Source organism: Aspergillus fumigatus, chromosome 6 (genome assembly GCF_000002655.1).
Source record: "Aspergillus fumigatus Af293 chromosome 6, whole genome shotgun sequence".
In the NCBI taxonomy this organism is placed as follows: domain Eukaryota; kingdom Fungi; phylum Ascomycota; class Eurotiomycetes; order Eurotiales; family Aspergillaceae; genus Aspergillus; species Aspergillus fumigatus.
The window spans coordinates 1,623,510-1,648,244 of record NC_007199.1 but is presented as its reverse complement, the minus strand read 5'-3'; the positions used below and the strand labels follow the sequence as shown (position 1 = coordinate 1,648,244).

The 24,735-nt window shown below is 52.2% G+C and overlaps 8 protein-coding genes across 8 annotated transcripts; 3 read left to right on the top strand and 5 right to left on the bottom strand.

Moving 5' to 3' along the window:
• Positions 1-28: 28 nt before the first annotated feature.
• AFUA_6G07310 (EF hand domain protein) lies at positions 29-3,328 on the top strand (the record flags this gene model as incomplete). Its single annotated transcript, XM_745531.1, has 1 exon — positions 29-3,328. One exon carries the CDS (start codon positions 29-31, stop codon positions 3,326-3,328), a length of 3,300 nt encoding a protein of 1,099 aa, XP_750624.1.
• A 199-nt stretch (positions 3,329-3,527) lies between these two features.
• AFUA_6G07300 (WD40 repeat domain-containing protein) lies at positions 3,528-5,579 on the bottom strand (the record flags this gene model as incomplete). The annotated part of the gene is made up of 2 exons (XM_745530.2): positions 5,245-5,579; positions 3,528-5,153 (listed from the first exon to the last, which is right to left on the bottom strand). Exons 1-2 carry the CDS (start codon positions 5,359-5,361, stop codon positions 3,528-3,530), a joined length of 1,743 nt encoding a protein of 580 aa, XP_750623.1. The 5' UTR covers positions 5,362-5,579.
• Positions 5,580-5,610: 31 nt separating this feature from the next.
• AFUA_6G07290 (cornichon family protein) lies at positions 5,611-7,220 on the bottom strand. The gene is made up of 4 exons (XM_745529.2): positions 6,675-7,220; positions 6,452-6,607; positions 6,292-6,358; positions 5,611-6,236 (listed from the first exon to the last, which is right to left on the bottom strand). The coding sequence occupies exons 1-4, from the start codon at positions 6,773-6,775 to the stop codon at positions 6,144-6,146; spliced, it is 417 nt and encodes a 138-aa protein (XP_750622.1). The 5' UTR covers positions 6,776-7,220; the 3' UTR covers positions 5,611-6,143.
• Positions 7,221-7,396: 176 nt separating this feature from the next.
• On the bottom strand, positions 7,397-11,545 carry AFUA_6G07280 (putative ATP-dependent permease ADP1). Its single transcript, XM_745528.2, has 4 exons — positions 9,566-11,545; positions 9,460-9,490; positions 7,995-9,392; positions 7,397-7,938 (listed from the first exon to the last, which is right to left on the bottom strand). The coding sequence occupies exons 1-4, from the start codon at positions 11,164-11,166 to the stop codon at positions 7,702-7,704; spliced, it is 3,267 nt and encodes a 1,088-aa protein (XP_750621.1). The 5' UTR covers positions 11,167-11,545; the 3' UTR covers positions 7,397-7,701.
• Positions 11,546-12,245: 700 nt separating this feature from the next.
• On the top strand, positions 12,246-14,753 carry AFUA_6G07270 (uncharacterized protein; the record flags this gene model as incomplete). Its single annotated transcript, XM_077805011.1, has 3 exons — positions 12,246-12,676; positions 12,755-13,539; positions 13,593-14,753. The coding sequence occupies exons 1-3, from the start codon at positions 12,646-12,648 to the stop codon at positions 14,751-14,753; spliced, it is 1,977 nt and encodes a 658-aa protein (XP_077661144.1). The 5' UTR covers positions 12,246-12,645.
• A 198-nt stretch (positions 14,754-14,951) lies between these two features.
• AFUA_6G07260 (purine-cytosine permease family protein) lies at positions 14,952-17,400 on the bottom strand (the record flags this gene model as incomplete). The annotated part of the gene is made up of 2 exons (XM_077805010.1): positions 15,153-17,400; positions 14,952-15,089 (listed from the first exon to the last, which is right to left on the bottom strand). The coding sequence occupies exons 1-2, from the start codon at positions 16,536-16,538 to the stop codon at positions 14,952-14,954; spliced, it is 1,524 nt and encodes a 507-aa protein (XP_077661143.1). The 5' UTR covers positions 16,539-17,400.
• A 449-nt stretch (positions 17,401-17,849) lies between these two features.
• Positions 17,850-19,502, top strand: AFUA_6G07250 (hydroxyacyl-thioester dehydratase HTD2). Its single transcript, XM_077805009.1, has 2 exons — positions 17,850-18,606; positions 18,671-19,502. Exons 1-2 carry the CDS (start codon positions 17,999-18,001, stop codon positions 19,155-19,157), a joined length of 1,095 nt encoding a protein of 364 aa, XP_077661142.1. The 5' UTR covers positions 17,850-17,998; the 3' UTR covers positions 19,158-19,502.
• Positions 19,503-22,429: 2,927 nt separating this feature from the next.
• On the bottom strand, positions 22,430-23,499 carry AFUA_6G07240 (4-hydroxybenzoate octaprenyltransferase; the record flags this gene model as incomplete). Its single annotated transcript, XM_745524.2, is given in 2 exon segments — positions 22,430-22,880; positions 22,895-23,499. 2 exon segments carry the CDS (start codon positions 23,497-23,499, stop codon positions 22,466-22,468), a joined length of 1,020 nt encoding a protein of 339 aa, XP_750617.1. The 3' UTR covers positions 22,430-22,465.
• Between the last annotated feature and the right edge of the window lie 1,236 nt (positions 23,500-24,735).

The window sequence follows — 24,735 nt, the reverse complement described above, 5'->3', positions numbered from 1 at the left end:
CAGCAGTTGCAAACCATCCTGCTCCGTCATGTCGGAGTCTCAATCACGACCAGTTTCCCTGACACGGTATCGTCCTGCTCTTTACTTGCTGACGGGTGTTGCCGCAGCCTACGCTCTGGTATACATCCACAATAATATCCTTTTCCCCTCATCGCCCCAAACACCTCTCCGTCGCCGAAGAGCTGTCCGCCGAAGACGAACGGGACCCGACGAAAGCGATGTCAGCAATACACCATCGTACCGCGCGATTGCTCATCTCGAGCAACTAGAACGGCAGAATGGCGTGTACGGTACCTTTCGCATTGAGACTGAGGACGGACGCCGCGTGGAGAGCGGCCTCCTCCCATCCCTCTTGGCTACGCGCGATCAGCTGATGGAGGAAGTCGGCGTCCCGCAGGCTCATGCCGAGCGGATGCGCGAGATGATGGAGGAGACATTCCTGGAGTCATTCCTTGCTCTGGATTTCCCGTCGGCACATACAATCGAGGAAGGGAGTGCGGAGAGGAACTACCTCATTGAGCAGCTGCAGCGGCGGGGGATTTCGCGTACAGGAATCGAGAGGGCGCTGGCACGGTTCAATGAGGACGACAACTACGGCGAGGAGTTGCGACGGCGGCGCCAGAATGGAGAGAGGGTTACGCTGTCTACATCTACATTTCCAGAGGAGTCGGTGCCCTTGCAGAACTTGGATGGTGGGGAGACAGTGGTCGACGATCAGAGCGTCTTCTCCTGGAGGGAAGGCAATAATGAGTCGTCTCCGGCGCCGGAAGGCCAAAATCTCCTGAACCTGCTATATCACATTGCGGAGGACCAGTCTAGACGAGATGGCTATATCCACCGACAGGTGACATGTAATAGCTGTGGTGCTATGCCCATTCAAGGCATACGGTATCGGTGCGCAAATTGCATTGACTATGACCTGTGCGAGACATGTGAGGCGATGCAAGTGCACATCAAAACCCATCTCTTCTACAAGGTTCGGATCCCGGCGCCCTTCCTAGGAAATCCCAGACAGTCGCAGCCAGTGTGGTACCCGGGAAAGCCAGCCATGATGCCTCGTAGTCTGCCACGTGCGCTGGCGAAGCGTTTGATGAAGGAGACCAATTTCGAGAACACCGAATTGGACGCTCTCTGGGACCAGTTCCGGTGCTTAGCGAGCTATGAGTGGCCAGACGACCCGAACAAGTTGTGCATGGCTATCGATCGCAAAACGTTTGATCGATGTTTTGTGCCGCATACTTCCATCCGCCCTCCGCCCCCATGCCTCATCTACGACCGCATGTTTGCGTTCTATGACACAAACAATGATGGATTAATTGGGTTTGAAGAATTCCTGAAGGGTTTGGCCAGCTTAAACAACAAGAGCAATGACGAAAGGTTGCGGCGAGTGTTCCGTGGCTACGACCTTGATGGAGATGGCTACGTGGAGCGCAAGGATTTCTTGCGGGTTTTCCGTGCATACTACGCTCTCAGCAGGGAGCTAACTCGCGATATGATTGCTGGCATGGAAGATGACTTTCTCGAGGGAGGCGCAAGAGATGTCGTGCTTGGAAGTCAGCCCGTCAGCTCGGCATTCCCTGGCAGTATTCCTTCTGGAGAGCCATCAAGGACTGGGGAAGGGAAACGCTTGAATTCCGAGGGAGATCTTGAAATTGTGGATAACCAGGGTATATTACGTCAAGATGGCACCGACACCGGCGACCGACACGCTGTTGTAGGGGAGGCAGCTGTCCGGGCGAGATGGGGATCCAGAGGGCCTCTGTTTCCCGCACAGCTGACAGCACAGGCAAACTCGACTGCCACAGATTCGAGGCGCGGAGATTCGAATGTTCCTCGTTCAAGCGATGCACAACAAGGGAACGACGAAGATGCTGGCTCCGATGAGGACGGGTCCAGCTCCTCAGTGGCTAGTGACTGGCCCGGCACGGAGAACATTCTCGAACAAGATATTGTCAACGCTCTCGGAACCCCTGTCCCGCTTCAGGAGGTCACTGACCCTGAGGACAGAGAGCGCATTGCTGATGTGGTCTTCCGCAGAATGCGTGATGACCACCAAAGACTTTTGACCGACGTCCGCAGGGACGGTATTGATGAGCGCTGGAGACGGAGGGCCTTCTACACGGATGTAGAAGATGGCGCCACTGCTCCCGAAGGCTATGTGAGCGATCCTGATGTTGACCATCTGTCTGAGGATGAGGATGCCCCCGGTCACCCTTCAGCTCTCGATTCCCACCCTCCATCGCCTCGTTCTCGGTCATCGTCCAAGGTGCGCTTCCAGGACGATCTCACCGATGACTATGACGTCAGATCGAATCCCTCTACTTCGTCTCGCAGTATCCCTGTAGGCGAGCGGTGGGGTGGGTTTGAGATCCCCGAGGTCGAGAAAGACGTCGGCAAGGAGATCTTGTATCAAGTAACGCAGCAAGGATTCAACGAACTTCTTGACATCCTATTCAAGCCGAAGGAAGATCTGCTCATGGAAGCGTATCGGACCCGCACAGAGCGCAAAATCTGGGCTCGTGAGATCGAACTTGTGGAGATGATGGATCCTAAGAAACGGATGGCCCAGGAGGGTGGGACTGCAACCGACGAAGAACTGCAGGAACTCCTGAATCGGTCTGGTTATTCTTTGCGAAGTCCACAATTGGAGCCTCTTCATCATAGCCCCGATTTATCTGTGCGCCCCACACTGGGGAGCCCTGACAGTGCACAACATGTGCACGTCACCGATTTTGAAGAAGACGACAATTTGGTTGATTCTGCTCCAGTCGAGGAGAGGCTCGAAGAGGAGCCCACACGCTCCTTGACGCCCGAGTTTCGGGCCGCGTCAGCAGAAGCCAGCTCACTCCGTGAGATGCCGGATCCGACTCTACCGCAGTTTCGACCGAACGAAGAACCAGAACATCCTCACGACCGTGACAACTCACTCTTCGTCCCCAGGACTTCTGTCTCGCACACCGACCTGCAGCAACAGCAGCAGGATCTCCCAGCGGAGCTCCGTCTTCAACCGGGCACCACCGCCTTCCCTGCACCATCCTCACCTGATGCTGAAGCCACCGCACCCAAGATGCCCCCTTCATCGATTCACCCTCTTCCCCCGGCAGCATCGTCATCATCCTCCATCCCGCGACGCCATGGTCCCACACTCCCTCCCTCCACGCTGACGCTTACTCGCTGGGCATACCTGAACCAGATAGAGCGAGAGGCGAAGGAACGCGGCGGTACAGGCGCTAAGCTCAACTTTGAGGAGTTTTCCCGCCGGATGGCGGCAGACCGGGGACGCAGGTTGGCTTTTGTGGCTAGCTGGATTGAGATGGCTAGTTTTTAGCCTTGCCTACTGTACAATATAAGGTACAAAAGATATGTTCTACACGTGGTCTGCATCTTACGGATAGTGGTAGATGGAATTAGGTGAATAAAGTCGTACCCTGTTGGGTTGCCACGCAACCGTGTTCTAGTGAAGAGTAAACCCGTGAGATATATAGATACATGCCATGCGAAGCAACCAACTAGCGAAAGAAGCAAAATTAATCCCAGTATTTGATGACACCCTCCAATCCACCCGTAACCACTTTACTCGTCTCCTGGGGATGCCAGTCCAGACAGGTGGTGGCACCGCCCTCTTTCCCCCCGGCCATGATCTTATGGTACATCTTGCCCGTCTTCCAGTCCCAGAAACAGACATAGCCGCCGCTGTCACCGGACGCGATGAACTGGCCGTCGGGCGAGATCTTCACATCAATAGCGTACCCAGCGTTATTGTGGCCCCTGAAACTCTTCTTGCGGTTCTGCCGGAATTTGTCCGTGGCGCCGTACACGACGATCTGGTTGTCGCCGGACTGGAAGGCGACGTACTTACCGTTTGGATGGGGCGCGGCGCGCGTCAGGGCGAACATGTAGGGCTCGGCGATGAACTTGATGGGCACGGGGATGCCGTACTCCCAGGCGCGCAGGGACTTGTCGTCCGAGGTGGAGATGAAGCGGCGGTTTTCGTCGACGAAGGTGATGGTGTTGATGGCCGCCAGGTGGTGGTCGTATTCCTGGACCAGCTCGCCGGAGCGCGTGTCGAACTGCACGATCTTCTTGTCGGACATGCCGGCCAGGAACTCGTGTGAGTGGTCGGCGCCCGGGTTGAAGCGCAGGACGTGCGGTGTCTTGCCTGTGGAGAAGCGCGCGATGCACTTGCCGTATTCGGTGTCCCAGAGCTTCATTTGGCGGTCGTATGAGGCTGTCAGGAAGGTCTTGCCCGACGGGTGGAAGTCCGTATCGGTTATAGCCTTGGAGTGGCCCGAAAAGGTCCGCAGGAGCTCCCGGGAGTGATACACATCCCAGATCTTGGCTTTGCCGTCGGCAGCGGACGACAGAAGAAGGTGGCCGGAGTTGGGGAAGAAGCGTAGCGAGGTGATGGCCTTGGTGTGCGACTTCCAGGTGTGGATGAGCTTCTTGGGCACGTAGTTCTTGATGCTGCCGACCTCCTTTTCCAGGTCGACGTCCAGGTCCCGTGGAACGTGCATGTACGTCCGGCCCAAATAATCGAATTGCTCGCTGCCGTGGAATTCGGTCGTTTCCACCTTGGACGCGTCGTCCTGGTATTCGGTCGCCGCCTTGCTCATGGCGGGCATGTGTGCCGGCGCCAGCTCCTCGTCCTCCTCCACAAACTCCTCATCCGTCCCCAGCTCCTGATCTGCTAAGGCAGCTCCCTCCTCATAGACACGGTCGTCGTCCTGGTACTTTGCCCAGGGCCCCAGATACGCGCCCTCGCCCTCGACAATGCTGGGGTCGCCTTTCTTCTGCCGCTTGGCGCGCAGCGCCGCAGACACCTCCTTCGACGGCTTCATCTGGATCACATCTCGGCCTGCATGTTCCGCTGCACTATTCAGATTCCCCACGAACTGGTCCGGCGCCGAGGGGTTTCGCGTGTATCCCAGACTCTGGAATGTGCGGTGTTGCGCGGCGAACGTGGCCTCGCTGATGGCGGCCTCTTCGGCGAATCCGGTCGGAATATTCTTGCGTTTCAGGCCGCTGGTGGAGCCGGCTGGCTTGAAGGGATTCACCGGCCCTTGCGCCGGTCGCGAGAGATCGTCATATGTTGCGTTGTAAGTGAGGGCGTTGGATGTGGTGTTGGCCAGCATCATCTGCATGTGCACTGGATCCTATGGGCCTGTTAGTTCCATAGCCTTGATGTAAGAGGATACCAAAATTTTTTGCAAAGAAGATAAAAGCTGGCTGCTTTAGGGACCAAACCTCTGTGTTCACTTCGGGCGCAGCAACAACCTTGGTCGCTGAGGTCGCCGTTGCGACCTGGGGCGTTGTGGCGTCGTCGTCGCTGGAGTAGTAGTCGGCACCTAATAATGATGCCATGTTGAAGATATGTCCTGCCGGCGATGGAATGAGAGTAAATAAACGTCTCAAACTACGTCGGACGGTTGATGGATGTTGGTGGTTCTGGGAAAAAGTGAGCCGCTACAGGAAGTCGGCGAGTTTCTGGGATTTTACGGGCGACGGTGACACCCACCAGCGAAGAGTGAAGATCGATGGAGAACGCAGGATGAAATCAACCACGCAACCATAGACAAAAAACCACATCCATTCTTCGTATTGGGTATCAAACAAGTGGCGTGCATATCCTTGGTCTTTTTATTATTCCATTAATAGTTACATCACCCGAAGGGTATCGTACGCTCTTTATTGTCAAACCGCTCAAGAGGTATATACAGCATTACAGACATCAACCGCATGAAAATAGCAAAGGAACATGGCAAGCAGCAATTACAGCATCATGGCGTCTTGCAAACCTTCCCCCATACGTACTCTTTCTGACAACGACCCGAAGCAGTCAGTCAGGATCAAGAACCATCTATTTCACCACACCTCGTACAATCATTGACATCACCCAGCATTACGTCTTATACCCGCTGCTTGAATCAAAGCAGTCGCCCAGTCGTTCCAACACTGCCCGTCAGAGTTTCATTACTGATCATGGACAAGTGTTTTGACGAGGCAAACGCATCAACACTCATCAGACAGGCACTGAGGTATAGGGGTCTAACTTCGTCCCCGGTACTAGAAAAGACAGCGAGCGCATCAGTGACTCCTCAAGGGGAACGGCCGTAACGCATCGCATACTCCGTCTTGTCCCGAAGTCAGTGGGATTCGTCGCGGATCAGAGCAACAATCATGCTGTAGAGGTAGAAGAAGAACATCAAGAGGTGGAAGCCGAGCTTGATGAAGGATTCCTGTTATCTTTCGTTAGCCGTCTCCCCCTGTATCGAGATGCATGTGAATTTGTACCTTCTTGTGGACGTTCAGCTTGCGGAAGATCTCAGTCGCATCCAGAAGGTGCTGGTTGTCAAGGATCCTAGAAGCAGAACGACGGGTCAGCCTGGTTTCCTGATTCCGGCGGCGCCAACTCAAAAACTCCTATGGAACTCCTATTCCGGACGAAACATACTTCTTAGCATTGAATGCCAACAGAGGCAGGTTGAGAATGAGCGCGAGCCAGTAGCCGTTAATCAGGAATAAGATAGTGAGGAAGGCATGAACAGCGGCTTCGGGGATGATGTAGGCGTTAAGACGGTTGCAGAGGTCAATGGGGTTGATGTAGTCACTGCAGCAAGTCACCAGATTAGTTTGGGTGTCGTAATTGACTCAAGATCGCAAGTACGGAGACTGACCATTCCAAATCGCTGTACATGATAGTAAAGAAGACCTGTAGGAACAGGTTGACGGCGTTGATGAGCACCGCCAACAGGTAGAGCCACGCTTCACCGGACATGTTGCTGATTGCACTGCTTTCAGGAGAGGGTGATGGAGAAGATGAAGATGAGGATGAGCCGCTGCTTGAAGCTCACAGGCAGAATGTGGAGGCCGGTGGAAATAAGGTCTGGAGCTGTGGACTGTGGACTGTGGACTGGATTGTGGACTGTGGAGGGGTCTAGAGAGAGCAGAATTGGGGGTGGATGGATTCTTCCGCTCAGAAAAGCCGGAATGGAGAAGCGAGCGGGCGGTGAGGCCGAAAGAAGCCTAGACTGGGAGCTATGATAACACCGATGATGAGCTGTCAAGATAGAAGAACTGAAGAAGGGATGATCGGAGTGGGTAGTAAATCCAACGGTTCAGTCGATGAAATCTCACAGCTTGACAATGACTTCAGGAAATGGAGAGAAGAATCTGACGCAGGAGGTTGGAGCTGTGCTGGTGGTTTGTGCGGAGTGATGATCTAACCAGTTGGAGTAAAAGAGCAGGGAGGAACGACGCCCACACATTATTAGATGGGTTAACGATAATCATGTAGGATATAAACCAAATGCTGATCTAATCATCCATCCATGCATTCAGCTGAACTACTAGACTACGACTGTTTTTTGTGACGCTACAAGCAGGATAGCATAGCCGAGCCTGATTCTCGGTCACACACTGACGTTTGGAGCACATGCTTCTATCCGCATCGGGCGTCTTCGATTGTCCATGTCAAGCAAGAGCATCGTTCAGCAGTCATATATATACATCCAGTGTATCATTCCGACGTAAAGCCAACCCCTGAAACAGAAGGAAGAGACCCATATGTTCGTCTAAACATCACAAGCAATAACTAACAGAACAGATGTGTGGTTATGCATCGCAAGAAGAAACAGCAATCCTAGGCAAATCCGCATTGCCCCAGTTATCGTCCGCGCAACAGGGGTAAAGTACCCGAAACATCTACCGCTTCTCTACGAGCAAGAAATGCATCGCCGCATAGGCAATCACGATGAATGCTCCGGAGATGATCGCCAGTCCGATGACATCCGGCCAGAACGCCAGGGTATCAAACCCAAAGGCGCTTAATATGGAGGCTCCAGGAACTTCGATGTCTAGTCCATATTTGTGGTCAATCAACGTCAAGAAGGTCACTTCATTCACAATCAAGGCCTCGAAACCGTAGTGGAAGATGGACAGCTAGTCTGACGTTAGCTTTCTTAAAATCTTCAGGGGGATATAGGCTGAAAACTCACAGTCTGAAGCCACAATGCGGACTTTGGAATCGCATCATGGTTAAGCAAGAGACCCGCAAACAACAAACTGAAGAGCATGACGAGACTGCCGATCAAGTTGGCCACGCCTCCGTCGCGGAAGACAATACCGATGAACAAGCAGATGTTAGCCGCAGCCAAATTGAAGAGCACAAGCACCAGAATGAAGCGGAAGAATTCTCCCCAAGCAGGAATCAGTCCGGTCATAGGGTACACAATGATTCCCATGATGATCGGAGGTATCAATCTTAGGGGCACGACGTCGAAGACCACCTTGGCAGCAAAGTAGGTGATTGGATGGTAGTAGCCATTGGCCCGCTCTCTGACGAACAGAAGCCTTTCGGTGGAGAAGACAGTCAGACTGGTAAGCGTGCTGAATCCGAACAGAGCCAAGATGAAGAAGAACAGACCCAAGCGGTTCTGGAAGCCCTTGATGTCGTCCGTCAGCCCATAGAAGAGGTATCCACATAGCACTGCCAGGAGAATTGAGATCGCGTAATGTGTAAGCATCAGCATCGGATTCCGATACAAGTTGCGCCATGTCCGCTGAGAGAGGATCACAAACTGGCGCAAAAGGCTAACTCTTGGATAACTCTTTGCATGACCGGTAGCAGCTCCTGACATGATCTCCGCATTGGTAGAGCCGTTCGCGACGTGAGCTTTCTGGACGGCCGCAACGATCTCATCATGAACCGAGCGAGCAACATCGGAGGAGGCGTAGTTGGCGATCAGGATGTCAAGATCGGTTGGGCCAGGGGCAGCGGGTGGCAAGTGATCAGGGTCATCCAGAACCTGGGGTGGTACATGGCCTTGTTGGCGGGAGAGGCGAAGCCACTGCTGAGTGCTGTCAGATATTTCACCGCCGTCTTCTTCATCGGTCTTCGGTGTTGGCGGCGTCTGGTGGTCCTTTTTACGCGAGTATAGCTGTTTATCCTGTCGCTGCTTGAGAGAGATCCGTCGTTTACTCTTGGGACGTCGACTGGACTCGACGCTGTCCTCGATGCTCGCGTTGGAGGCGCTCGCAACCGACTTCACCGCTCTCAAACTACTCGATGCAGTCCGCGGGGGCTGCATGTCCAAGAAGGGCCTCTCATGTCCATTTTCATGTGACCGGGTAACGCTAGCATGCATGGTGAGATCCACAAGGTAGTCCGCAATATTGAACCCCGGAGGGCAGGAGTAGCCTGAATCGTCGAAATACTGCTGACACGTGGAGAATGGGCCCGAATATACGGTCTTTCCATGAGCTAGGAGAATAAGACGATCGAAGAGCGCCACGATGTTCGATCTCGGTTGGTGAATGGTGAAAATAACTGTGCGATTGTAGGTTTTGGCCAAAGTAACCAGGCATTCGACAACGTTGAAAGCGTTGAAAGCGTCCTATTTAGAGCCATTAGCGAATGAACAACTAACAAGTGCGGTCACACCTGATTTGGGAAACTCGTACCAATCCACTGGTAGGTTCGTCCAAGAAGAGGCTGCCACGCAACGCTGGTCAGTAATTTGTCTGGGGCCACAACTGTAGATAACTGTCGCATGATTGTAATACTCACATGCTCGGGCTGGTGACGAGTTCGCAGGCAATGCCGACTCGGCGTTTCTCTCCACCAGAAATGCCCCGGCCTTTGCCTTCCTCGGATCCAATCAACTGGTCTTTAATGTGGTGGATTCCAAGCTGCTTTTCCACTTCAAATACACGCTGTTCTTTAGCGGCTCGGCTCATGTCCCGAGGCAGTCTCAGCAATGCGCTGGTCAGGATAGTTTCATGCACCGTTAGTGTAGGCAGCATAGTGTCCTCTTGGTCAACAAAGCCGACCATGCTCTTGAAGTCGTGATCACTGAGCTTTTCTCCATTTATGTAGAAGTCACCCTGCACCGTACCCCGCTTGTTCTTGCGGGCCAGGATGTCCAGGAAGGTTGTCTTTCCTGCACCGGATGCTCCCATGATAGCTGTAATCTCGCCAGGGTGCGCAGCGCCTTGGATGCCAGATAGAATTTCCTTTCCGTTAAGGTAGTAAGACACATTATCCCAGTACAATGCCGCCGGCTTGTGGTCTGCAAGAAGTCTGGCGGCCTCATCGTCCGAGTCATCGGATAGAGGAAGATAGATTCGTCCATGGTAGGATCGGCGGGAGAGGTACCAAACACCCAGAATGACGGCGACAACAAAGAGAGCGCAGCCTGCGATCACACCAGCAATCAGAGGGGTGTTGATTTGCTTGATCGGGCGCACATATCCTGGGACATCTGTATGATACAAGCACTCGCCAGCATCACAGTTCAAGAAGATACTAGGGTCCCCGAAGACGCTCTTGATCAAGTCATCCATCGCCGGCTCCTGGAACTTGCTTCCATCCTCGGGACTGCCACCTTCAGTGGTTACGGTTCGGAAAGAGGCGGGGCCCTTGATCTCCTGCGCAAGAAACTCTCCGATATCAATCGAACCCTCCTCGCCACACAACATGCGTCCTGGAATGCATTTGCAGTTGATATTTTTGCAGTTGTACGTCGTCTTATTCTGGTTGTAGCCTGTCTCCAGATTCCAGTCGCAGGTATCCAAGGCGCAGTAGAAGGATTCTTTTTGGTCCACCCAAAACTGAAAGTTGCAGGTGTGGTCGTCGGCCTCACACGAAAACGTCACCTGGGGCTTTCTGCCTTGGAGCTGGTCCAAGATCTTGCGATTGGTCACATCGCACATCTGGTAATTCTCCTTGACCGTGACGCCTTGCTTGTAGCAGACGCCTCCTTCACCTTCCGGCATCATCGCATTACAGGCATGGTTCGTCTGGCACACGTTGCAATTAATACCGCTCCAGCCCTCTTTGCAGTCGCAGGACCCGCCCTTTCGAGGTGCTCGATTCACCCCGTCGGCTAGAGAGCCACAGACCGGCTCCGAGCAGTCATCACCACCGAAACCAGGCGGACATACACACTTGCCGTTGAATTTGTTGCAGGGCGCAAATTGGGCGCATTGAAAAGCATCGAGCTGGCAGTTGAAGCACGGAGGACATTCCGGAGGTCGGTCATCGAGCACGGAGAAGAGCGGGGGGAGTAGCTCGGACTGAGAGTAGTTGCTGCGCGCCGATATAGTTGATGCGCTTAATGAGAGGAGAGCAGCTAGGGAGAGCCGAACTGTAGATCTCAAACGCATCATGACTTATTTGTACGCGAAGATCGATCAACAATGTTTTCCTTTCGCTCTGAGAGCGGCTGAGTACCAGCCGGACCTCCAACAGTTATCGCTGACCGCCGGGTAATATCAAACAAGAAGAACCGGCATTTGGTGAGTCAACACAAAACGAGAACGACCAGGACAAGGTCGATTTAATAACCCAGAGTCAATGAGTGTATCAACGATGAATATAGAGGAGAGATGGAGAGGCGTGGAGATGGAGTAAGGAGAGATGGGGAGGTTGGAGTGCAACCTGGAACACGCCAATCTGTCTGGTCCCATTCCATAGAGAGGAAGACTCGCCTTGGTAACAGGTGCGGTAACTAGTACCTTAGTAACAGTATCGGATGACGACAGGCGGTGCCTTGGAGCCTTGGCTTAGGTGGGTAAAAAGGCGGAGAAGCGACAGAGAGGGGACGGGGAACCACCAATGCATGAATACAACAGCTGTCTAGTTACGGTCATTAATTGGAGTACTCTCATGGATTGAGTTATTTTCTATGATTATATCTGTTCTTTTATGAGACTTAACAATACTTCCTCAGATGGTTGCTCTTCTATCAACTCCAACTCCTCATGCGGAGACGGGTCCGTCCACGTCCACGTCCACGTGACCTGTGCCTGGCTCAAAGTCAAAAGCAGCGATTGCATAGAAAAGAAGCCGAAGAAGTTAAACAGGAGGCATACTAGGGAGGTCATTGTCTAGATATTGGTGGTTGTACGGAATCAGATGTAACTCATTATAAGCCGAGGCCATGTCATCAGGCAAGGAAGTTCAATCTTCCCAGATTCTTCAGCTTGAATGGCAGCTGCCACTAAGTCCATGGAAAACAATAACCAGCATTGATGATTGAGAGATGTCATCCGTTGAGAAGTAGTTCTCATTCTGGTAAACATTTGGGAGTCTCTGGTCTCTGGTGTGACTGTAGATGAGAGGTCTGTGTATCTGCGCATTACTCCGTACTCCGATGAAGTGGTCGGTTATACAGAGTTATGCACATGTGATTCTACATAAAAAGGGGAAAAGAAGAAAAGCAACCACTCCTCCATTCCAGGAATGCCATTGTCTTCGGTCTTGCATGAGAAAGCAAGAGGTCAGGTCATACTTAGCCCTTAAGCTATTTAGACAGAATCCACATCTGCTTAAAAGGAGATCGTTGATGATTATTATCCAGTGCTCACTAACTAATGAATGCAGTATAGCTGTGATCATAACTCTGAACCTGGGGTGGCCGGATCCAGCCAAAGCGCCAAACCGAGGCATCAACATGTTGCCTCCAGCTCGTGCACTTGGCATCAGCACATCTTCGTCCCTTGTTCTTATATTTCCCCTCTTTTCTATTCTCATTAGCCATTAGACTGTTTCTTCTTCTATATGGTGATTGTCTTGTATTGTATTTAGACTCTGTCGGTTGTACTACCAGTTGTTCTATCCAGTCGTTCGTGCTCCTCGCCCTCACGATGCTACCTATTCCGATCCCTTCTCTTCCAGGTATGTCTTCGTTGAAGCGATTGTACTGAAATTCAGGAGACTCTGGCATACAAGTAATACTGATTCTACGTCTTCAAGATATCCCTCTCTCGCTCTCCGGGCCAGCCATCGCCACGGCGCTGGCCTACCTGAACGCCAAGTACTCAATCTTCTATGACGTGACGTTGATCAAGGCTCTGTTGAAGATCGCTGTAAAAAATAGCCTGGCACAGCGCCGCGATCGCCTCAACTTATTCTACGTCCTCGAGAGCCATGCTCTCTCCCCGGCAACGAAAGACCAAACGTTCATTGTCTACGATGGCCGTACCTGGTCCTTCCATGAAACATACGAGCTTGCTCTGCGTTATGGGAACTGGTTCAAGACTGTGCACAACGTCAAGCCCAAGGAGATCGTTGCTGTGGACTTTATGAATTCATCCACGTTCATCTTCCTTCTGCTGGGTCTATGGAGCATCGGCGCTGTGCCAGCATTCATCAACTACAATCTGACCGGAAAACCCTTGACACATTCAGTCCGCACGTCGACTGCTAGGCTCTTGATAGTCGATGACGAAGTGCGCAACTGTTTCCCGCCGGAGCAGTTGGAGATCTTCGCTTCCAGCGACTTCCGCGAGGACAAGGGTGCTGTGGAGGTGGTTTTCTTCACGCCCGATGTGGAAGCTCAGGTCATGCAGACCGAGGCTGTGCGTGAGGACGACAAAGCGCGCAGCGGCCCAGTCTTGCGTGATATGGCCATGTTGATCTACACCAGCGGTACTACCGGACTTCCCAAACCCGCCATTGTCAGCTGGAGGAAATGCTGGACGGGCAGCACTTTTGTGTCCAATTGGTTGGGTTTAAAGCCAGCGGACCGCTTCTTCACAGTATGTTGACCTCTCTTACACATATCATCTGTGACCAACCCTGACACAGCCAGTGCATGCCTCTCTATCACTCTTCCGCGACCATCCTTGGTTTCATGTCCTGTCTGATGAGTGCATCCACATTTGTCATCGGCCACAAATTCTCGGCTAGAAGCTTTTGGAAAGAAGCCCGTGAGAATAACGCCACGATTGTCCAGTATGTGGGCGAAACGCTACGATACCTCCTGGCCGTGCCGCCTCAAATCGACCCGGTCACAGGCGAAGACCTAGACAAGAAACACAGTGTCCGGGCCATCTTCGGTAACGGCCTGCGACCCGACATCTGGAATCGGGTCAAGGAGCGGTTCAACGTTCCCACGATTGCCGAGTTCTACGCCGCAACCGAAGGCACCTCCGGATCATGGAACCTTTCCTCCAACGACTTTACCGCAGGGGCAATCGGTCGAAACGGCGCCCTGACCAAGCTAATCTTGGGCGCCAGTCTCGCCGTCGTCGAGGTAGACCACGAGTCTCAGGAGCCCTGGCGCGATCCGAAAACAGGCCTCTGCCGCAAAGTTCCGCACGGCCAGCCCGGCGAATTACTTTACGCAATCGACCCCAACGACCCTTCGGATAAATTCCAGGGCTACTTCCAGAACTCCAAGGCCACGGAAAGTAAAATCATTCGCGACGTCCTCCGCAAGGGCGACGCGTTTTTCCGCACGGGCGACATGGTTCGCTGGGATCTGGAAGGACGGTGGTACTTCTCCGACCGGCTCGGCGACACCTTCCGCTGGAAGTCGGAGAACGTCTCCACGAGCGAGGTCGCCGAAGTCCTGGGCGCGCATCCGGACGTGCACGAGGCCAATGTCTACGGCGTCGCATTGCCGAACCACGACGGCCGTGCTGGCTGCGCCGCCATCGTCTTCCAGCAGCAGTTACAAGCCGCCAACCCCTCCGAACTCGCTGCGCCGTCCCAGAACGTCCTCGACAGTCTCGCAGCCCACGTCCTCAAAAACCTGCCCCGGTTCGCGGCTCCCCTGTTCCTCCGCGTCACGCCCGAGATGCAAGCGACAGGCAACAACAAGCAGCAGAAACACGTCCTGCGCACCGAGGGCGTGGACCCTGCGCTCGTCAGCGGCAAGGATAAGCTGTACTGGCTGCAGGGGAACACCTATGTTCCATTCGAGCAGAAGGACTGGAACCGGTTGCATTCCGGACAAGTCAAGCTGTGATTTTATGATTCTTCCATTGTACCCCTACTTAATGGCCATTACTTTCCTGCCTTGATACCCTGCGCGGCCCTGCTTCTCGCCCTCGAGATCGCCCTCGATATGTTTGTCGACTACGACATTGTTATAGTTGACGATGGGCGTTTATGTTGCCAGATTCATCTATGTCTAGTATGCTCATATGCGAAGAAGAGTAATAGATCACCGTCCCAGGAACCGTAATTCAACCATCCGTAGAGGAAGGTACACGCTAACAGCGAATATGAACGCTAACCACATCCCCAAATCACAGCCGTCAGGAAGAGTCTGAGCGATAGGGCCCCTAAAGAATGATTGATCCTGTGAAGACATCAGTAAAAAAAAAAAATCCCCATAGGGACAAGGAACGAAGACGGAACGTACCATCCCTAGGAAGGCCCCCAGACAACCCGCCACCAAGCTTCCACCCGCCGCCCAGCCACTGGGTAACCTGGTCACATCATCCCATGCCTCCCAATCATACGCCCCCTTGTCGCGGTACGCTCGCAGGACAATCTCCTCTAGTACGACCCCCAGCCACGCAACGATCCAGTAGCTCATCAGCGGGAGGAAATCCTCCATGATGTCGCGCAGGTAGGCGCGGGCCATCACGGCACAGACGGTATAGGCGACCACCTCGAGGGTTGTGAAGAGGGGCCGCGGGATGCGCGGGCCCCACTTACCCAGCATCTGGAGGTTCAGGCCGGCCGAGTACGTGGCGGGGATATTGTTGGAGACTGCGGTGAGGACAAGGATGGCAGCACAGAGGCTGCCGAAGCCGCAGAGGCCCGAGAAGGAGAGCGCTAGAAGGCCGCCAGGGGAATCAGCGAAGACGGCCATCCAGTCGGGGTTAGAATAGAGAGCTGTGGCTAGGCCGATGCCTAGGATGGTGGTGAGGATCATGGCGAGGCCCATTCCTGCTACGGCGGAAAGGAACATGCGGATGGGACGGGTGCTAGTGGGGAAGTAGACAAAGTAGTCTGCGCTTGAGGGGGTCCAGGTGATGGCAGAGGCGAAACAGAGGGAGAAGAAGGAGAGGCGGTGCGCGGATGTGTCCTGGGGCAGGTCGGGGGAGAGGCGATGCGTGGAATCGAATGCCGGACCGGCGCAGCCGATCATGATGCAGAGCACGGAGAGCGAGAGAATCCAGGCGTAACGGGACCAGAGATGGAAGAGGTTCATGCCGAAGGTAGCGATGCACCAGGTCAGGATGGCGACGACAACAATGCCGACGGTGACGGGCGTCCGGCCATTGGAAATAGTGAAGATGATCTGACCACCCAAAATGCAATTGACCATGCCGTAGCCAAGCATCGTCAGAATGTTGAGAAAGCAGCAGATCTTGCTTGGGTAGTAACCGAGAAAGTATCGCGTTATCACCAATGTGCGATGACCGCTGCGTGGTCCCCAGGTACTCATGTAGGCCACCGCGATACTCCCCAATATACTCCCAAAGACACCACAAACGGATGCGGTGGCTAGGTCTAGGCCGTAGTATGAAGGTCCATACAAGCCAACAATGATGTTGTTGGCTGTGAGAGACGAGTTCAGCCAGAGCAGGAAGATCCGTGTGTAATCATCTGGACCAGCAGGTTGACGCGAATCAACTGTGACTCGCTGTATACCTTGGGTCTCTACCCCTGCTAGTCGACAAAGCCTCAGGGTCCATCTTTGAAAGGAAGAAGTAAACTTAGCGGGATCCGAAATCTCGACGATCTCCGTCTTGATATCGACTTTTGCACGAACATAACCCTGCTCGAGGTCCGCCATTGGGAAGACTGGTCAAGGAGAGAATGAGAGTTTATGGCAAAATTGGGATTTAGTCATTGGGATGGATATAGTATTAGGTCAGGGGATTGCCAACTGTTTCGTCGACCAATATATAGGTAAATACTCGCGCGAGAAGGGAAGCGCGAGAAGGGAAATTGCATCATGACCCTCAACAGTTGCAGTGCAGACTCGCAGATAGCAAATGTGACACTGCAATTATTTCATTGATGCCTAAAATGGAGTCGCCGAACAGCTTCAGCAGACGCTCATGTCCGAATGTCCTAATGTCCCAAGAAAAGACAAGAATGAAGGCTCAAAGGGCCTAGATTGCGGCCTCCTGTGACCCCTTGAATAGGTTACACAAATCGGCTGCAGAGAGCAGGGGAATGACAGGATAGGACGCAAATGATAACGGCACCATTCAGCCACCTGCTCAGAAGCAAGGGAGACGCAATTATCCAGAGACTGCTCGGTTCCTTGCTTCTTCCGATAGTGCAGATCCCGGTTCCTTGTACACTTGCCACTTGGAGTGTTCGGATGATACACGCAGGGATGAATTCGAGATTGCATTCTTGGGTCACAAGAATCAAACTTCGATCATCTTCTGTTCATTCTGGTCAGTATGACATAGAAAGGTGGCATTTACCATATCATGGAACTGCGTTAAGGAATGTCATGATGGTACTCCGATAAACAATCGAGTGCCGACTTTCGACTCCTCACTTGATACTTGTTTTCCAGATCAGGCGTCTGATTGCAAAAAGTCTTTCCGCCACATCTAGACTCTATGTCGAGTAATGTCACATACTGCGAAAGCAATTCGACGTCGAGATTCGTGGCCCTCGACCCGGTTTGTGGCAGGCAGGAGACTGCTGACTCTAAAGATGCAACGGTGCATCGCTCGAGCCATAAAGAGAGACACTGACTGTGATGCAGACCATGGCCTAGACCTCAGATGTAGAGAACAGATCAATGGGCAGGGCGAGAGCTTTTAAGTAGGCACCCTGCCCATTGTATTCGTATGTGCCATTCCGCGTTACGCGTCACGTCCTCCCAACCCAGTAACTGATCATCATGATCACCACAAGGTCGCTGCCAATGAAACGAACTGACTAGGAAATCAGGTACCTGCATCCAATCTAAATCAATCTATGAGACCTGGGCCAGTTATTGGTGCCATAGTGCTGAGAGACATTTTCATTGGGTGGGGGAAACCAGTTGGTGGTGTACCTTGGATTGAGAAGCAGTGGTCGTGTTGTCTCGGAAATTGGTCGACCGGCAGTTCCGAGACCGAGACTGATCTCGGGGACACCCCCGAGGTTTCCCCGTGTTCTCCCCACATTTGGAGACGGCTTCTCGGCTATATGCTCGCCACTGACATTTATGTTGCTTCCTTGTCAATGACCTCATGAACCGGGTATATCCTTTCATAACCCTATAGAGACAGAGATAGTGCAGAGATGTCAGTAAGGACTCGTTTGGCCTGCCAGTCTCGCCGTTTCGTCTCAAAAGGATATACTCGCTCTGCGCGCCAGTTCTCAGCGCATGGTCAGCGGTGCTCGCAATCAGATTCTGCCTCATCCATTGCAGCTTCATTTCTTTCTCGGTTTAATTCCTTGGGTCCTCAGACTCGCACTCAGGTCCTTGATTCGAACCAGCTCCTGCTCTTATCTCTCACTCTTAACCGGCCGACTCTACACCCAAACTCACCAGTGCTCACCACTGCTTCGGGGTCATTGCAGCAAGGGACTCCCCTGCCTGCGGGATACCATTTGGTTTATTTCACTCCAACTTTCTTGGAGACTGAATTAGGAGCCGATGGCACAGATGTCTCGTACAACCCCGATACACCGTTTACTCGGCGTATGTGGGCTGGCGGCGAAGTACAATGGCCACGCGGCCCAGACGGAATGCCTAATCCGTTGAGGGTAGGCCAAGAGATCCAGGAAACGACGAGGGTCCTGAGTGCGGAACCTAAAATTGTCCGCAGAACTGGGGAGGAGATGATAGTTGTAGGGGTGGAGAAGGAGTTTCGAAATGAGCATGGCGTAGCTGTGTTGGACAGAAGGTGAGGATGAATCCAGGACGCAGTGAATGGGAACCATACCTGGAGGTATGACTAACGGTACCAGGAACTGGGTCTTTCGCAAAGCCCTCTCACCGTCATCAGCAGCAGCATCAACGAATCTGCCAGACCCGATCACACCCTCTGGCCCAGCATTCTCGAAGACTTCGACAATAGGCAACGTCCACACACGGACAATGAAGCAAACGGCAGTCACCCTGTTCCGGTTTTCAGCGCTGACGTTCAACCCACATAAAATTCATTATTCACTTCCTTGGGCTCGCGACGTAGAGGGCCACAGGGACATTGTTGTCCATGGCCCGCTGAACCTCATCAACATTCTGGATCTGTGGCGCGACACGAGGACGGCAACGCTCGCCAGCGAAGCTCCCGAGCTCATACTTCCTCAGAGTATCTCCTATCGGGCGACGAGCCCCTTGTATGCTGAAGAGGAATATCGGATTATCCTAGAGGGTGAGGATAGTATTGCCAAGGTACAAGTCATTGGTCCTGACGGAAAGACAGTGGCCATGAAAGCAGATATAAAGAGCTAGAGCATCAGTACTAACTATTGCATTGTAAATATCTGCGATACAGAGGCTAGTACTGGCCAAGGATCGCTCATACTGCGTTAGGCGGTACTAAAGTAGACTTAACCCATGCAAAGGCTGTGCTTGGCGCGAGCTTAGCAGATGGAGGTATTGTACTGAGGATCTCTCGAGGCCTTATAGATTAGCGTACTGAGCACTCCAGGTACCCTACGAATTGGGGCTTTTGAAATATCAGGCACTAGATCTCACTTTGAGTGGTCATTACTGTAGCCACTCTCTGTAAAAATGTATTGAGGTGGAATGATCTGCTTCTTTCAAGCCCATTAGCAAACCTCGATCCAATATGGCCAAAATACACATTGCCGGCTTGGCGGCACTGTACTGACATCATTGATAGCAGTCAAAGAACCTACGACGCCCATCCAAGAGGAGCACCATATCTGGGACACGCCCTGTAATGTGCCCCTAAGGCTTCAAAATACCACACAGAGTCCAGTATAGATGAAAGACTTGCTGTCTTACCCACACGTGAGACTGAAATATTCCCATCATGTGATGGCCTTGAAGGGACATTCTTCTGCCATTTGGAGGTGCAACTTCGATAATCGCACCATGGAGGATGGCCCAAGCTCAAGCCGGGAGGGGATTATCGTAACCAAGGTTGAACATTTCAAATCCCTGAAAAGGTCAATGCTAGTCTCGATCCAGGAACAGAATAGTGTGATCGATGGGAGTTTTGAGTTGTTGGACCTTGGGAATACTTCTAAGCCCGCTTCACAATAATGAGGTCGTTTCTCCTCGGATATTTGGCGCCTGTAGGCTCTTTATCGAGCAGTACATGGCGTGCCGTGGTAATGACAGTCTTGAAGAATCGATATACGTCATCGCAAGCAGCGAAGGGATAGCGCTGGTCTAGATGGTCCATGAGACCTGAGAACAGTCTCTTTCAGTGACAGTGTCCTAGGTTTCGATATCCAAGAATATATTCGAGTAAAAGGATGATGAACGAGCTCCTTCAGGATTCGTATTGGGTGACAGCAATGACCCAGCGCGAGGAGATGATTTGACGACGAAGGAAATCGGGAGGAAGAAGGGACAAAGAAAGCTTATATGAGAGAAAGAGCAATGAGACATTGCGAGCCGAGAAAGTTGCTGGGACCGAAAATGGAAGTCGCTCGAGCAAATAGGCGCAAGCTCAGCTTAACATCAGCCATTTCTTTGTCGCTGTTCTTCCATTTTGACCTCTTTTGTTCGCTCCTCCATGCTTTTCCCCTATGGAAACAGGCAACGAGCATCCGCGAACCCACCCCTCCACTGTGTCGATGACATGGATACTACGATGGAAGCTGGGATAGCAATTCTCACTGCCTTTGTTCGTCTGCCAGTTAATTGACGCCTTGGCAATCTTTCCTCGTTATGGCCTATCGGGAGATCAGCCTTCGACCAGGGATCAGTGCGTCTTGGGTCAATCAGAATCATTCATATGTGCTATTTCAGCACGAAGCACACAAGAGTCCAGGTTGGCCGACCTTTGTCAATAAGAAACTTATAGGATGGCAACGGCTGACTTGGTTGCTCAAGGTAGTATAGAAGTTGGCCATCTGTATGGGAGAAAGATGTTGCTTCCTACTCCTCGCGCACTGTACACAATACATATATTCTAGGTACAACGTTATCACACCAGCTGATCACATATTTGATCGTCGCACAATTACAGGATATCCATGAATGTGGCGCGGAAAGTTCAGCTGTCCTCATGGTAGAGACAGGACAAGGCGGGCCACCTCCCAGAGGTGGAGATCGTGACCGCGGGGCCTTGCTTCTGGGTGTCTTGTGGGCGCAGGCAGGGATAGCGACAGTCATTATATTTCTGAGACTATATGCTCGCTTTATGATACACACTACCGGCTGGGATGACTGGCTGATGTTTCTGACGCTGGTACAGCACTCCCGACTAGATCCTATTGCACGACGACGAAAGCTGATAGGGGCAATAGGCGATATTCATCGGGTCAATCATCATAGTTACCCTCCAGGATAGTGTCGGGGGCTACCGCCATCTGTACTATCTGGACAAGGATGCCGCCGTGCGAGCACTGGAGTTGAACTTCATCCTGCGCGGTGTTCACATTATAGGGTATGCTACAGGTAAAGCGTCCATCGGCGCATTTATTCTGCGTTTGATCGGACGGCAGAACATGTGGCAGAAATGGGTGGTCTGGGTCCTCATCATATTCACGACTCTCGTCAATGTGTTGAATTGTATATTCAACTTTGTCCAGTGCAGCCCCGTGCAAGGCAACTGGGACCCAAGGGTTTCAGCCAAGTGCTGGGAAAAAAGGGCGCAGCTCAAGTTTGCTTATTTCATGTGCAGTACGGTCATAAAAAAGCTATTTTGCAAGACGAGAATGGTGCGCTGATTTGAAGCATAGGCGAAAATATCGCGGCCGACGCGGTTCTGGCCATCATACCGGCCACATTTCTGTTCAATATGAACCTTAGTCTCAAAAAAAGAATCAACATGACGATCCTCTTGGGACTTGGCTCAATGTGAGAATTGTACCTGATTTATTTACGTCCGTTTCAGGTAGAGGCTGATTAGTACGCATCATAGGGCTACAATATGTGGCATTATCAAGACCATCGAGCTGAACTCCATCCGGGATGACCCAGACTTCACATGTGCGAAGTACCCGTCTTTTTAGCTAACACCTCGCAGCGCTAACATTGAAGTAACAGGGGGATTATATGCCGTCACTGTCTGGGCCTTGTCTGAAATTTTTGTTATCATCACCTGTGGCAGCGTGCCGGCTCTGAAACCGCTCTGGGACCGGTACATCGTAAGGCGATTCAGCGAAAATAACTCGGAGTGCCACGGAAATTGGTTCGAAAACTACCGGATGCGACATGTCTATCACGCGAGACTTCAATCTGGCTCAGCTCAAGCCAGGCACACGCCAAAGAGCGAGAGCACGAGTAGATCGTTATGGTCTTCCGACCCAGGAGTTCAGACCACAACATCAACGACAAAGCATTTCAACATCAACACTGCAGGGGAAAGAGATATTGAGACTATACAAGAGCCTCAGAGTGCTGTATAGCCTTCTAAGAAGTAGAAATGGCAGGCAGTGTTGGTGAAGGATTCCACCGTGGCATAACGTCCTTGGTAGACTTTTAGTTGACTGGCGAGCATCTCCTTGTATTCCATCGAGTGTAACTTTGCAAAATATGTCACCGTTTAGTATAATGAATATACCAATCGATAACGGCCATTCCCCAGGATTAGTCAACAAGAACTGAAAGGAGCAAGTCTAAGGTTTGACGCAATACTCCCCCAGCAGCCAGGCAACCATACTCGCACCCACAAGGTGAGACCCCCGGCAAAACCACCACGCGCAGCTCGCCGAGTGCCGCAGATCAACAAACCATAACAAAGCAGCCAAAGAGATTGCTGTTCCAATGCAGCTGCCTGCAAAGTAGATTGCCGAGAAATTGCATGCTATACCCGCAGCGAACAGCAGCATTACCTGTGTCGCCGCGAGAACAGACAATGTGTGCTTCGTGCGGTCGCCAAGGCGAACCGCTAACGACCGTACACCCACCTTGGCATCGTCTTTTGCATCCTGGTGCGCGTAGATAGTGTCGAAAATGGCTGTCCACAGGATACTTGCTATGTAGAAACAAAGCGCAGTAACCAGGCGCAGGTCATCGGTTTCCGTTCCAAGACTATATAAGCCCACAGTGGATGGGGATCGGCATCTAGAGCCGCACTGCAAACGAAGATAGACATCCCGAATGCAATCCCCAATATGACCTGTGGGAAATCCGTGACTCGTTTCCCTAGAGGATACACCAGCAGGATAGCTGTCATGAGTGCAGCACGATACATGCACCCCAGGGGCAAAGGAAGGAGCATCGCTGTCCCCAGGGCAATCTGAGCGAGTGTGAAGAGATGGCCTTGGATTGTGGTGACTGCGCCTCGTGGAATGGGACGATTTCGGGTTCTAGACACCTTGCGGTCGAAATCCTGGTCCAGAGTGTCGTTCCAGGTACACACTGCTCCACGCAGTATGATTACCCAGACTGCGAAGAAGAGAAACAGAGAGACGAGGGTCAGCGGCGATGGAATTGGAGAAGACATGTTGGCTGCCAAGGTGAGGCCAATGACAAAGTGCCAGTAAAAGGCCCAGTAGCCTGCCGGACGATCGAGTCGCATGAGTTCGGCATAAGGGATCCATCTCCGTGGCATAATAGAAAAGACCCCAGTTTTGGGCGTGCTGTACTTTGAGCATGGCAAGGGGTTATATTCAGAGATTGCGTTGGTTAGGACCAGTTTAGGACCCATCGCGTCTTGAATGCAAGTATTTTCTTTCATTGTAGGGTGCGTCAAAACGGTTGGCGGCTGTGATCTGAGATGGATGATTGACTTTCCTTGAGAGCCTAGGTCGATGAAATGAATGAAACGGAAATATCTCGTTGCTCTGGACTTCTTCTTATATCTAATCCTACCTACCTGGTGGTCCGTCCTGGCAACCTGGTTTTCGGACCGTGTATTGAAAGCATCCCCGTCAGCCCCATGGCCACTATTGAGCCAAAAGGCATTGGTCTCGGAAGTCTGCGAGCTTGTACTTATGTCCGTGCAGAAGAAAGGTTGCGTTCCTGGACAAGACCACTGCTCCGTGACATACTATCCGCGTTTGCCGTTTGATACTCCAAATTCGGCAGTCTCAATTCGACAAGAGCCTTTCGTGTGTCTCACTTGGCTGGTCTGTGTGCATCTTGAGGGCATCTCTGAGCTTTCAAGCGTTCGAGGAAGGGAGAACCAACCCCGCATATCTCAGACAAGAGCACCGTATATAGATGAGATGCCACTCAGACGTCTGTCTGCTGACCAACAGCTGGACCACCTCGCACGGGATTCCATTCCTAGACTCGTATTCCCGGAACCTTAGCGCCTCGTGAGGTAGACCTTTATTTTTTGCTTTCGAGCCTTGGGCCGTGCGTTGTTAAGTCGAGTTCTTGGAAGACGCACGTTTTGTTGCTTGCCAGTCTTTCGTGATAATGACATTTGGCTGCAGATGCAGATGAAGAACGTTAACAAGGGTATCTCACAAATACGGTTGGAGAATATGATTGAGACTTCGAAGACTGCAGCTTTGGATGCCTGATCGCGCTATGTAGCAATCTCCCACCCAGCCTATTTCAGGAGGTTGTACCATAGTACGCACCTCCGGCGTTGCATTTAAGTCTGAGTCCCGTCATAATGAGTGGTGTCAGAGCGAGAAACCCAGGTCTTCTCCTTCAGAACGCGATTGTGTTGGAATAGTAAGGTTTGATGCAGCGCAGATCAACGGCACTTAATTGGTCAAACTGCCAGATATATTGATTCGTCTTAGACAGCTCAAAGACAGGGGAAGAGGGACCAGAGTCGCGGACCGAAACTGTGAAGATTGCTTTAGCTGTCAAGCGCACCTTATGGTAGTGGTAGGCCTGTAAGAACGTTCACTGGAGAAAAGTGCTGACAGTGAGCAAATGAGTTGAGATTGAAATCAGTGCTTTGGTGAATGTTCCCAGTTGGCGC